The sequence below is a fragment of the Copidosoma floridanum genome, unplaced genomic scaffold (assembly GCF_036245765.1).
Source record: "Copidosoma floridanum isolate Cflo_tuat_1 unplaced genomic scaffold, Cflo_Japanese_pri ptg000009l, whole genome shotgun sequence".
NCBI lineage: Eukaryota > Metazoa > Arthropoda > Insecta > Hymenoptera > Encyrtidae > Copidosoma > Copidosoma floridanum.
This window is the reverse complement of record NW_028321886.1, coordinates 6,091,861-6,104,588: the sequence shown is the minus strand read 5'-3', so window position 1 is coordinate 6,104,588 and position 12,728 is coordinate 6,091,861. Positions and strand designations below refer to the sequence as shown.

Here is a 12,728-nt window from a genome sequence, read left to right as displayed (position 1 = left end):
GAATACTTTTGAAGATTAAAAACTTAATCATCACGTTTAATTGATAAGGTACTATAAAATAAAAATACACAATTAAACTATGTTTTGAAAATATAGTTTATTTCTTATTTATTATAAACATTACATTTTTTTTAGATTATAATTTTGAATCCTTTTAATCAGAATCGTAAAATATAAAGTACGCTACTTAAGAACATAAAAAGCCAGCGGAAAATTTTACATTAGTGAGGGTTTAGAGGTACCTACCTATAATTACAAGTCACAAAGGGTTATTGTTGTGGTACAAATAACTAATAGTCGATAAGATAATCGAGTAGTAACCAATTATGTTTAATAAAACTATCTGGTAATGCTATTTTGAAATGATGGATACATTTATAAAACTGATTTAAATATGTGTAATTTAATTATTGCACACGAATAAACACAACTTTAAGAGTATTTTAAAACAAAATTAACCACCCTTAGATTCATGTAATAAAATCTGATTTAGCAATTATTTTGTCATCCTTGACTCAGGCTCTCCACTTCTTATAAAGTCTTGAAAGTTTCTTTTGTCTTTTGGTAATGATAAAAATATACCTCCAACGGCTACGATAACAGTAAACAATTGAGCAGCAACGCGGAGACGCATCATGCGTTGCTGTGTTTTTTTTGATCCTCGGTACATGCTAAAGATTCCATAAGACAGAGCACCCACTGTCACTGATGCACCTGCGAGAAAGTAAGAAGTAAACTTAATACGACAGATTCGTATGATTAAGGAGAATCATCTTAAAGATTTTAGTACGTTCTATAAATAAATAAATGTCTTGAATTCAGCAATTACTGTAAATTCTGTATTATCAATTCAAATTATTTTTACACCCATTACTCCATAGATGGTAAAATACTTTTTTTAATTTACACACACATGCACAGAAAGATATTAATATTGGTTACTAAGTATTGTTATGTTATATTTTATCGTCGTTGCTGATTGATGTGAACTACGAATTAATACTCACCAATTGGCACCAAAGGATTTTCCAAACATTTGCGCTTGATTCTTTCAAAATTTGATTCTTCTGGGTGAAGCATACCCATATCTATATCCAGCTGGACCCAATCGAGCCCCGTGGGTTTTTTAATATCACCCATAATGTTTCAATACAAAAAAATTTCTCAACGTTATAACACAAATAATCGCGTTTTTTTGGACAAAATTAAGTAGATACAACTGGTCCGCTGATGCTGTTGGAACTAATGCTCTTTTACGGACTCGCGAGGGTGAACTAATAATTAAATTCTTTGCTGTGCTTAAAAATTAACCATCGGTCACTTCGTTATCTTGTCCCTTTTTAGCTTTCGAGATTGAGACAGTATAAGTTAAACAACGTCTCCCGGCCGCTCGACCGACAGATGACAATGCGAGCATAAATGTATTTATGTAAATATATAACTCGACGAATTCGTCGTCTGCAACATTGTAAAATTAGTGAAGTAAAAGTATATATATGTGATGCGCGCGCGGTGCGGTGCAGCGTTGTTGCATCAAGTCATGCAATGCAAGAGGAAAATAAATGTATTTGGATTGTGGATGTGTAATAAAAGTTCATATATTCGAAGTACTTACCTAACTCATTAAGAAAATATAAATATAAATTTTCAGTATTACACAAAGCAGTATAGATGCAATTTCTACGTTTAACCTTCGATCAAACCATAACGAAGCTTTTTTAGATACAACAGCACTACAGATTGTCTACCGATTAACTATTGCTAACCGCCATATTGAAAGTACTCTTACGTAATATGCGTACGATAGTACACAAATGATATAAAACTTCATTGGATTGAATAATTTTAGGGTATACTTGACTATAAACGGCATTGAAACTAAATTTCAAGATTTATTAAAATGTTAGGTGACAGGTATGTTACAATAATGATCTGACAAAAATAAAGTAAGGTAGGTGTAGGATTAGAGTTTTTTTAATGTTCGGAAGTGAGGAATACTAATTTAACAAAGATGTGTTAATATCAAGTTTTTTATTATACGATTTTTGATACACCTTGAGAGTAATATCAGTGTGCTTTGTTCACCAAGCATATGTGCATAAGTAAAAACATGGTAATTACTTGTGACAAAGTTTAATTATTTTATTAAGTCATACGTATTGAATAAACTAAGCAAGGAACAAATAAGTATAATGTAAGATATTGGAATGAATACTGCTATGTAATAATGGTCCGTATGCCTCAATTTGCCAATAATAAAACGGTACGTATCAAAAAGTTTGTACTTAATGGTTTTAAGCTTCAACTAAGGGAGTAATAAATTTACATTCCAATACAGTATTACGCAAACTTACATTTCGTCAATTTCTACCGAAATTTAAAAGTTTGCCTTTTATGTCCCCTCGCATCAAAGTTATTAAAATTGTCAGAACACCGTTCTACTGTTGCGAACATCGATCATTTTACTATTTCACCGTTACCTCTAATATTACGATATAATTATTTATTTGTTCTCTTTTTAGAATCAGTTGCATTCTAACAAAACAAGATACAAGGGATTAGTAAAGTAATAAATAAGTGAAAATAACTATGATAACGATCAGCATATTCAAACGCGCAAACCGCTGTAGAGAACAGGTTTAATCTAATCACAGTTAAAGACAAATAATTAAATCTAAGTTCGGGAGCACTTTGCTCTGATTTAATGTCTTATATCTGAATTGAGAAATCAACTGTAATTATTGTATCCACTGTTTCTGTTGTTGTCAAAACGTTTGTGTGTGCCAGAAAAAGTGTTTTCCCGCCCTCGTGCTCCTTGGTATCCCCAACGATCTAGAATACATAAGATTTTATTAATATTCGTTTTTCTTGTTAAAGTGTCTGAAAAAAAGTTAAGAGATTACTCACTTCTTCCTCCAAAACTGTTTCCTCCCTTCATAGCCAAATCAGACAATTTGGGGTTGATTATCTGGTTAGCTTCTTTGAGAACGTTTATGAGATCTTTGGCTTGACGGCTATTTTGTGGAGTGAAAAAGGCATAACTAGTACCGGAAGTTTTGCAACGACCAGTCCTGCCTATTCTGTGAATGTAGTCTTCAGATGACGAAGGATAATCATAGTTTATGACGTACTTAACATCATCAACGTCTAAAAAAAGTATTCAGTTATTACGAATTCTTTATTCATAAAATATGAAAAAAAAGCTTTGTGTTCATTCTTATATAATTGGCCACATATTTTGAAAAATGAATGTATTTTAAATGCAGCTTACCACAAATTAAGATCACTATTAATTTGTGTACAACATTATGTGTTTATAAATGTAAGAGTAAGAAATAAAAAAAATAAAAATAAAATAACGATACATACTCAATAGAATTATAACAAAATTTGGCTGCATTAGGAAATCAAAATACAAACCATCAACTTTGGGCAAAGCAATACGTGTCAATACTCCTGTATGCTAGTTCATATTTGTAAATGATATCCTGTTTTTATTTATTCCCGTTGAGTAGCGATAATAGCTAAATCAAATGATTGTTGTCTCGTTCCCGGAGAGCATTGGCTATGTGGAAGTTTATATACCAGATACGCAAAATCGTAAGCCAACGTTTCAGGTCATTGTGTAACCTGAGCACCACAACTTACCTTCCTTTTCTTTTTTTTTTTTTTTTTTTTTTTTTTTAATCATTAACATTTTACACGTGGTACACAGGCTGAACACAGAGGCACATTTATGGTACACGATACGCATCTCAAAGGATGCTCGCGTACACTTTGGTCTATATATTTATATATAGCTTTTTCAAGAGCACAGACAGTGAGTGAGCCATGGGTTATTTTTCAAGATGTTCATCAATAGCTTGCTCATCGCACACTCATCATAATCTGTGCACCATGTGCCTCTGAAACAAAAGACAACCAGACTGATTAAAATAAATTACAGGATGCCTACAAAAATCTTATTAATGGAGGGTGGATTATTTACTTCTGTTAACAAAATCTATTCTCAATCTTATCTGCACAAGCGCAAAATTTTTGTAAAAATAATCTTTACTAATGCTAATTATCATAATCAATAGCTGATCATTTTCTCGACTGCGTTAGTATGCATATAATTATAAAAAAAATAAAAAATAAGCAAAAACATTTAAACAATTATAAGGCAATGCGAAAAAAAGAAAAAAAAAAAAAAAATAAAAGAGACAAAATAAAATTAATTACAAAAACATTTTGTGCTAAGTTTGAGAAAATTTTGATTAATGCGAGATCGACGATTATTTGTTATTTTATCATAACCCATAAAAATTTGACTTGATTTACACCGACCGAAAATATAATTAGAAAAGGACATAGGCATCAGTTCATATCTCATAACCAGTCTGTGCTACATCGCCACCCACCCAGTCTACCATTTTCTAACCAATTTGTCTAACACTCTGTTTTTGTTTATCTTATGGAAAATTTTACGTACCCAGTCCACGAGCAGCAACGTCTGTTGCTACTAATATTGATCCTCTCCTGTTTCTAAACTCTATAAGTTAAGAAAAAATGAAGTGTGAAAATTTGCTACATTTTAATTTATAGCATAATGATAAAATAGCAAATATTTCATTTAACCTCTCAATACATAATCGCGTTCTTGTTGAGATTTATCGCCATGCATACATACTGCAGGCCATCCATACCGCCGAATATTTTTTGTGATGCTTTCTACTTTTTTCTTTGTTTCCACAAAAATAATGGTTTTGCCGCCATCATCATTGACATTACCGATTTCTTGAAGTAACGTTCCTAACCTGAATAACAAAAATAATCAAGTACTTTAGTCTAGAGCATTTTCAGATATCAATAAGTTTGATTATGGAAAAATAATCAGTTCTTCTTAGAGGTATGTAAACGTAAATAAAATCAAAGTTTGTCATAATTTGTACTCATCACGTTAATCATAAGAAGATATTATTTTAAAAAATCTAGTATACTAACTTTGTTTCTTTTTCGTGTTCTTGACAGACATCAATGATTTGCAGTATATTGTGATTGGCACACAGCTGAAGTGAGCCAATATTGAGTTGAGTATAATCAACAAGATATTCTTCAGCTAAATTTCTAACTTCTTTGGGCCACGTGGCCGACCACATAAGAACCTGCCTGTCTGGTCGGATTTGTTCAATGATTTTACGAATTTGAGGTTCGAAGCCCATATCCAACATTCTATCAGCTTCATCGAGGACTAAGTAAGTACATCTACGTAAATTAGTGGTGCCACGCTCTAGGAAGTCAATCAGCCTGCCTGGTGTAGCAATGACGATTTCCACACCACGTTCCAAATCGCGTGCTTGTCCACCTTTAGGAGCACCACCGAAAATGCAAGTATTTCGAACATAGGACAACGATCCAAAATCAGACGCTACTGTTTGAATTTGTTGAGCGAGTTCTCGAGTTGGAGCCAGAATAAGGGCAATAGGTCCATCGCCACGATTCAAAGGCTGTTGATTATTGATATGAACGATGGCTGGTAAAACGTAAGCCAAGGTTTTTCCAGATCCAGTTTGGGCAATGCCAACCATATTTTTGCCAGACATGGCAATTGGCCATCCCTGAGCTTGAATTGGCGTTGGTTCAGAATAACCTTGCTTTTTGATGCCTGTCAATAAAAAATTCATAGTATTGGTACAATTTTATTCATACAACTTGGCATGTAGTTCATGTACATGATATGGCGAGCCAACTGAATTAAGTACCTTGCATTACGTATTCGGGAAAATTGCCTTCCTCGAAAAGCTGAATGGGATTGGGAAGCTTGTCTCCTTTGAGAGTAATGCTGTTGGTGTCCCTGAAACCCTGCACATCTCGAGGGTGACGACCGTGGACGGTCGGATGTGGAACATAAAAGTCCTTCTTGAAGGGTCTAAGACTCTCGTAATCCCAGTTGGGTTTTTTCAGGCCACTTCCGTTGGTATTGGGATTATTGCCGAAGCCACCTGTACCGCCACCTTGAGGCCTCGAATACGGTTTGGTATTGGCAAAGCGAGGATTTCCACCGAAGCGAGAACCTGCGCTACCGAAGCTGCGCTGCGGTCCTCCTGCACCACCGCCATTACGATAACCACCGCCCGAAGAAGAGCTTGAGTAAGTCCTGGGGAATTCAGAAAGGTATTGACTCAATAATTCAACATTATTTAAATAGACGTGATACGAGACTGAAGAGTGGGATCGATCGAACGCCTCGGACACTGCCACGTCATATCATTAATTAAGATTAAAAAGGGGTCTGTTGTGAGCCTTGAGAATAAAAAGAATCCAGACATTTATACGTGTGGACACCGAAGGCAGAGGCTCACCCTTGATATTCCTCCTACAAGCATTCATGCCCCATCGATGTACAAAATGGAGTCATGCCAAAATAGGAGGTGTACGCGAGATCAAAGGCAGGTCGTTTCAACAAACGGAGGAAAAGGAATAACAATACTATTCTAAGCCTTTTACCTGGGGGCAATTAGAGAAATGCCACGGGAGAGAAAGTGACTTAGAGTACTGTTAAGCTTCAAAATGGATGCCATATTCGTCTCTCGCTCGCTGCCACCCACGTTTGCTATATCGATGTCGACACGACGAGCCCGACAAGAAACAATAAAAAGAACAGATGTGATTATGCTAAAAAAAAAACTTACATGCTTGAAAATTGAGTTGTCCTCTTTTTCTTGTCTTTTCTCAGTAAATTCTGCAAAACGTGCTGCTAATTGTTGCTGCAGCTATTCGATACTCACGATGCTTGGAAAAAAAACAAGATGTCTGCGGCTGGATTTCTGTAACAAACGAGAAGTCGAAGATTCGGATTGAAAGTAATGCTGTGAAGTTGTATTACAAATTGCAACTCGCAGCTGACGATTAGAGAATTGCAATATCAACAATGAATGGGTATGGATAATTAAGCGCAGCTGTCAAACAAAAGAAATGTTGCAAAAATCACGCGATGTCGTAGGAGCACGTTTCTCGCAACGACAACAAGGTGAAAAAACCAATATATGTACTTTCTAGAAAAGAATACTGCGGAGAGTGGAGAAGTTTGACTTACCCGTGCCGCGATTGAGGACGGAAAGGCCTGCTTACGGTGTTGGGCGCTTTAACGAGAGAGGTTGGATGTGGACGAGAGGTGGGGTGCAAGAGACGGGGAAAAAAGGTTGCAGATGGGCGGTCCCACTGTCTTGACGTAGTTACTACACTAGTCAATTGCTAGATTGCACGGCTGGAGCTTTATCGATCGAGTTCTGTCTTCAAATCACATAATTCATGTACAAAATGCAATACGTTTATTGTTTCTGATTTTCCATACAACATCAACGTGCAGTTTATAATACTGTATAAAAGCATCGATGTACGAATATAATATACACACTTTTTTGTATTGGATCTTTCTCGCACCTTCGTACGGTAACGTCGGTGACCGTAGTCGCTCATTTGTCGAGTGTTGTACTGTCTGTATGTAATATATATATATACTAATAAATAAATTATAAATAAATTATAGTGCGCGCATGCGCACATTTGCGATTTTATATTGATTTCCAACATTTTCCCCATTGAAAATTCACATGAGATTCGTGCGAGGCTTTAGCTCAGAGATGCTGTAGAGGCCCCGGAGGAACGAATCTATTATTGGAAAATATGTTGCTTATCGGGAATATTTCACAAGCGAGTGTCTCAGCTGTGTGTACAGTTATAGTCATAGATTTGGAAGCTCTAAAGCATGCATAATCAAAAAGTTCATATCGGTCATTTGGATTTTCAACAATAATATATTGTAATTATTATCAATTGTGGAATTGTTTTATTCGATTTATAGATATTATTAAAATTGCAATGCCATAAGAGAAAATATTATAACAAAATGGCTCATGCTCAGTGCATCTCATATAGTTGGCGACGTAATGCAGTTCCCTTCTGAATTTTCCTCGGCCCTAAGCAAGGGTTTTCCCATAGGAACCTTATATATACATACGTATAGTTTCTTTTAAACGAAGGGGGCGGAAACGGATAAACGTTTTGAGCAACATTTATGCGTAAAAGCCGTACTTAATTATGACGCTCGAGAGCAGATAGCGAATAAATAAAAACGATAATCTACAATTACGTGAACAATTTTTTGTTACGTAACATTTTCAGATCCTTCGTTGAATAAATGTTAAAAGTTGTCACGCGGGGAACAATGACTTCGGGGTGCTATCGTACGTGACAAAGTAAACGATACTTACAAGTATATTGGATTGATTGTGATGTTGCACTTTAACGTCTGAACGTTTGGTCAACATTTTAATTGTATCGATTTTATCATGTAAAAACTGATGTATTAAAAAATCCATACAGGAACACCTTATTTTACAACGTATGCATCAGTGGGTGATAAATGGGAAGGTATTGAAGGAATTCAATACTTATTAAGAAGAAAAACACATTTTCCATTGAAATTGTAGTTCATTTATTTTCTATTTATAATACTGTATAACATACAAGAAATGCACTTTAGTGAAACCTACAGAAGAAGAGAATCTAAAATTAAGATGTCTTATTTTATTTATAAAATCCCTTTTCTGCATCCCGAATCATCTTTATTATTAATATTTGTTAAGCTTTCAGTTACAATTTTAAGTGATGTAGCAACAACTTTCTCATACATATTTTTTCTCGCCAGTTTTATCAGTGAAGATTTTTCGTTTAAATCTTAAATAATGTAGTTAAAAAAATAGTTTTTGAGGAAGATGAGCAAAAACTTCAAATTTTTGAACGTCGCAACAAGGAGTTTTTGATAATAATTGTGATGCAAACTTTTCCAAATTGATATTTTCCTTACATTAAAGTCGAGATAAAATAAATCTAATGAACTCACGTAGCTGCTGTACGAACTTCAGTTCAGGACATTCATATTTTTATTTTATTGACGTCACTTGGTTTATTTTGAAAGATAAACATTTTCATACTTAACGTTGCTTTCCAAATTTTGTTAATTATTAATTTTTCTCTCGAGTATGAAAAGTAAACACGCATTAGACGAGAACAACCGACTGTTCTCTACATAACTGTGATTGATTTTTATCCTTTACTTTATTATTTTTCATTAAATAATAATTTGACATATGTTGCTCACATTTTTCTATTATTAAACTAGTATCAAATATAAAAACATATTGGCCCGTCAAGTCTGCTCTATTTACACGATATAATACCTCTTTTCATGCTATCTCTTTCTCTCTATTAATTCTTGTTTGCATGTAATAATATCACGTTATTAACAATAGTTTGATTGTACCGAGCAAAGCAATTTTTGCTCACAAAGTATTTCTCCCTCTTTCTCTCTCTCTTTCTTCATAAACATCTTACTCAACTTTGAAAACTTTCACCGTATTGTTTACTGGTAATAGTTCAAAGATTCTTCTAAGAGAGTAAAAAAAAATTATACGCTTTAAAGTCATTGCGAGGCTTAAATAAATATTTTTTAAATGTTAATTTTGACTAGAATCTGGCGTGTCGTCTTTCATCTCAAAAAAAATTTTAATGGGCGACCTTTTATCAAGATTATTTCTCGTTATTTTACCTTTTACGATAAAAAGCTGGAAAAATTAATTTTTATCTATCAACAGTCACACAAATCGTAATACGTATGTTTAAGAAAGTACACGGCATCAGTTTAAAATAATTATTCGAAATGTTTTAGTATAATCGTAATGTATTCAACAGCCTTTAGAAAAAACTGAAATGTTTTTTTCGGTGTTAGTGAACTAATAAACATCTAGTATCATCATTGTGAAACTTGAAAGTTGTATAAATTGTTATTATAAAAAAGTACGATGACCAAGTGAAACGTATTTTTATTACATATTTTACGACGAAATGAAATGCATACGAAAATTTACTGTAAAAGTGTGTAAAAGAATCGAAATGCTGTTTAATAAATTACAAATATCGTTGAACTTTCTTTATGGTTATACTAAAAAAATTTCTCATTTCAAAATGATGCGTACTTCTAACAATCGTAAACAAAATACATTTATGCACTGTCTCAAATTTTTATATTCTCTTTAACTATGACAATCAATTTTTATCGGTTATTATTAAAAATAAAGTTCGTATTGTTACTAAAAAATCAGTTGAATTTAAAAGCACATAAACTTGAAAATTAGTGTACAACTCACGTTTATAGACGTAACTTTAAAATTTAACGGAAAATTCAGTCTTCAGTGTTTGAAACATTTCAATTTTAAACTATTTGATATTAACATGTTTTATAAAGCTTTAATTGCCTTTACTAAATATTAAAAAAATAATACATCTTTCTCTATGCAGTAATACTTAGTATTCAAAGTTGCAAATATTTTTGCACGAATTCTCATAGAACTTTTTCTTCTATGTAATTATCACAGCATTTGGTATAGTATTATAACATAACAACTAAGATATATTTGTTTCAAAACAAAAGTTTAACTTTGATGAAAATAATGAAAACTTGGTTTTATCGATTGTTTACGCAATTGTCGCCTCATCTAAATTTAATTATTATACAACACATCGGTTTGAAGCAAATCATAAATATATTGTAAATAAACGTATTAGTTTATGCATAGACAAGGTATCATTTTTATCAAGCATAATGACAAAAAATTTTTTTTTTTTTTTAAAGAGAAAATTCAATAAGAATTTTTTTAATTTAACGTTAGTACAAATTTTGGTATTATTGTAAAATTTGTACTTCTGTTCTGAGTCATTACCTTAGTGTAAGAAAAGTTTTCGTAATTATTGACCCTGTAAGTAACAGTTATTTCAATTACCTAGAAAAAAAACAAAAAAAAAGGCAAGATTGACAATAATTAGGTAAACAACAAGAATAGATTCTAGTCAAGACGTAAGGTGAGAGTACCTCTGAGTTTTTGTAGGGGAAAAAATACATATAACGTAACGAAGCGTAAAATATTATTAAACGTCTGAAACTTGATCGCGTTTTCAAGTATAATAATCATTGATATTATTATTATTATAGTCATGATCATTTCATCATGATTGATAAACGCGAGATATATGACTACATAAATATATAAATATATATATATATTTGTATACATATATAGCGGAGGACTTTGCACCACTTATTTATAGCCTCGTCTTGGACATTTTGTGGCATAAGTGTATTTTATCACAATAGGCTTTTGCTTTAATTTTTGTCCATACACTTAGCGATTTAGAATATAACGTATATAACATTGTTAAATAATGTCAGAGAGAGAAGAACGAGATAGGCGCAATGAATTTCTCTTTTATCTCCATTATTTTGCTACCCACTTTTCATCTGAAACTATAACTTAAGTATACATGTTAAATAACTAATCCAAACTATGCGAAATACTTTTTCTATCCCACAAAATCGGACTATCGAAGAGAAAAAAAAACATGTCGAGAATTTTTATAAAAACGCATGTAAACATAACTTAATAGCCAAACAGCCATTTACTGGCCGATTATCTATCTCGTTTGCCTATCGGAGGAGCCTTTATTTTGTTTGGATTAGTAATTTAACATATATTTAATCGTGTATTTCACAGAGCGAATTCGATTGGCCGCTTTTTACATTTCACCGTTAAATGTTTTGTATTTATTCGTTTGATGCATTATTCCTCAATTTTTTTTCTCTTTAAACCTCACCCAAACACAGCACACGACAAATTCGAAATTTCAGGATAATATATATTTATATATAACGCTTGCAGTAATGACGTTTTTTTACGTACGTGTTTTGTCACTTTGTCGCTTCGTGCCTGTACTTGTTTGTTTGTATATTCATTTATTTAAATACTTATAAACTTGAGATACTTTTGATACGCTTTGTTGAATGCCTGCAGCTGCTAAGAAACGCTTTCTTTCACATAGTTAAAACTTTCGAACTTATTTTCGATGAAAACGACGAGACGCATCATTTCAGCCTTACGCTTATTTATTACGAACGCACGGACGCACAAGAGCATTGGTAAGTTACTATATTATTACTATTATTATTTTGCTCTTAACCTTTACTTTTATTTATTTATTTTATTTTATTTTTCAACCCCTTTTCTCCTCGTTCTGCTTTTCGTAATATTTTTCTTTCGACTTTAAAATAATGCTACGCCATACATATCACAGAAATACGCGCGCACCCTTCATTGTCACCGCTTACATTGTTGATTAAGGTCGTAATACAGGGTCCAAGCCCTTATTACATATTATGTTCGACCATTGTCATTCGTGTGTCAACTTTGCGGCTCAATTGAAGTATCATGACGTATTTTTTCCCATGCCGTTTCTATAACGAATAAGGCCTTGCGTATACTCGTATAGAATTGTATTATATCGAACGCTGCTCCATTGGCATGCATTATTTTCATCTGGGCTTTTAACGAATGTTTCCCACACCATTACCATTATTATATTGTTCGCTCGTTTGAAAATTCGGAAGAAACGTAAACGACGATAGCGACGAGAGTGACACTCATGTTATACGATATATTATATAGAGTAATAAAAAAAAAAATAATAATAATAATAATAAAAAAAAATTCATAGTAGTAACAACAATTGGTTTACGTTTAAAGTAACGACAAACGGGCGTTCGTATTTTCAAGTCCAAGCGTTGCCGTTTCTTGGAAAACTTTTTTCAACTTCTATAAAGGGTGCACGCAAACGTGTTTCGTGAAAACACTAGG

General features: G+C 33.1%; 2 protein-coding genes across 4 annotated transcripts; both read right to left on the bottom strand.

Annotated features, from left to right (window-relative positions):
* Positions 1-108: 108 nt before the first annotated feature.
* On the bottom strand, positions 109-1,448 carry LOC106636038 (HIG1 domain family member 2A, mitochondrial). The gene is made up of 2 exons (XM_014348269.2): positions 1,008-1,448; positions 109-714 (listed from the first exon to the last, which is right to left on the bottom strand). The coding sequence occupies exons 1-2, from the start codon at positions 1,138-1,140 to the stop codon at positions 497-499; spliced, it is 351 nt and encodes a 116-aa protein (XP_014203755.2). The 5' UTR covers positions 1,141-1,448; the 3' UTR covers positions 109-496.
* Positions 1,449-2,016: 568 nt separating this feature from the next.
* On the bottom strand, positions 2,017-7,159 carry LOC106636058 (ATP-dependent RNA helicase p62). 3 transcript variants are annotated; one of them, XM_014348291.2, is made up of 9 exons: positions 7,079-7,157; positions 6,771-6,809; positions 6,490-6,595; positions 5,745-6,139; positions 4,987-5,647; positions 4,621-4,799; positions 4,475-4,534; positions 2,908-3,147; positions 2,017-2,832 (listed from the first exon to the last, which is right to left on the bottom strand). In XM_014348291.2, exons 3-9 carry the CDS (start codon positions 6,561-6,563, stop codon positions 2,729-2,731), a joined length of 1,713 nt encoding a protein of 570 aa, XP_014203777.2. In that variant the 5' UTR covers positions 6,564-6,595; positions 6,771-6,809; positions 7,079-7,157; the 3' UTR covers positions 2,017-2,728. The 3 variants fall into 3 exon arrangements, with proteins under 3 accessions (XP_014203777.2, XP_014203778.2, XP_089445969.1); XM_014348292.2 differs by lacking the exon at positions 6,490-6,595 and having other exon boundaries at positions 6,675-6,809; positions 7,079-7,156; XM_089589843.1 differs by lacking the exons at positions 2,017-2,832; positions 2,908-3,147 and adding an exon at positions 3,654-3,905 and having other exon boundaries at positions 7,079-7,159.
* Between the last annotated feature and the right edge of the window lie 5,569 nt (positions 7,160-12,728).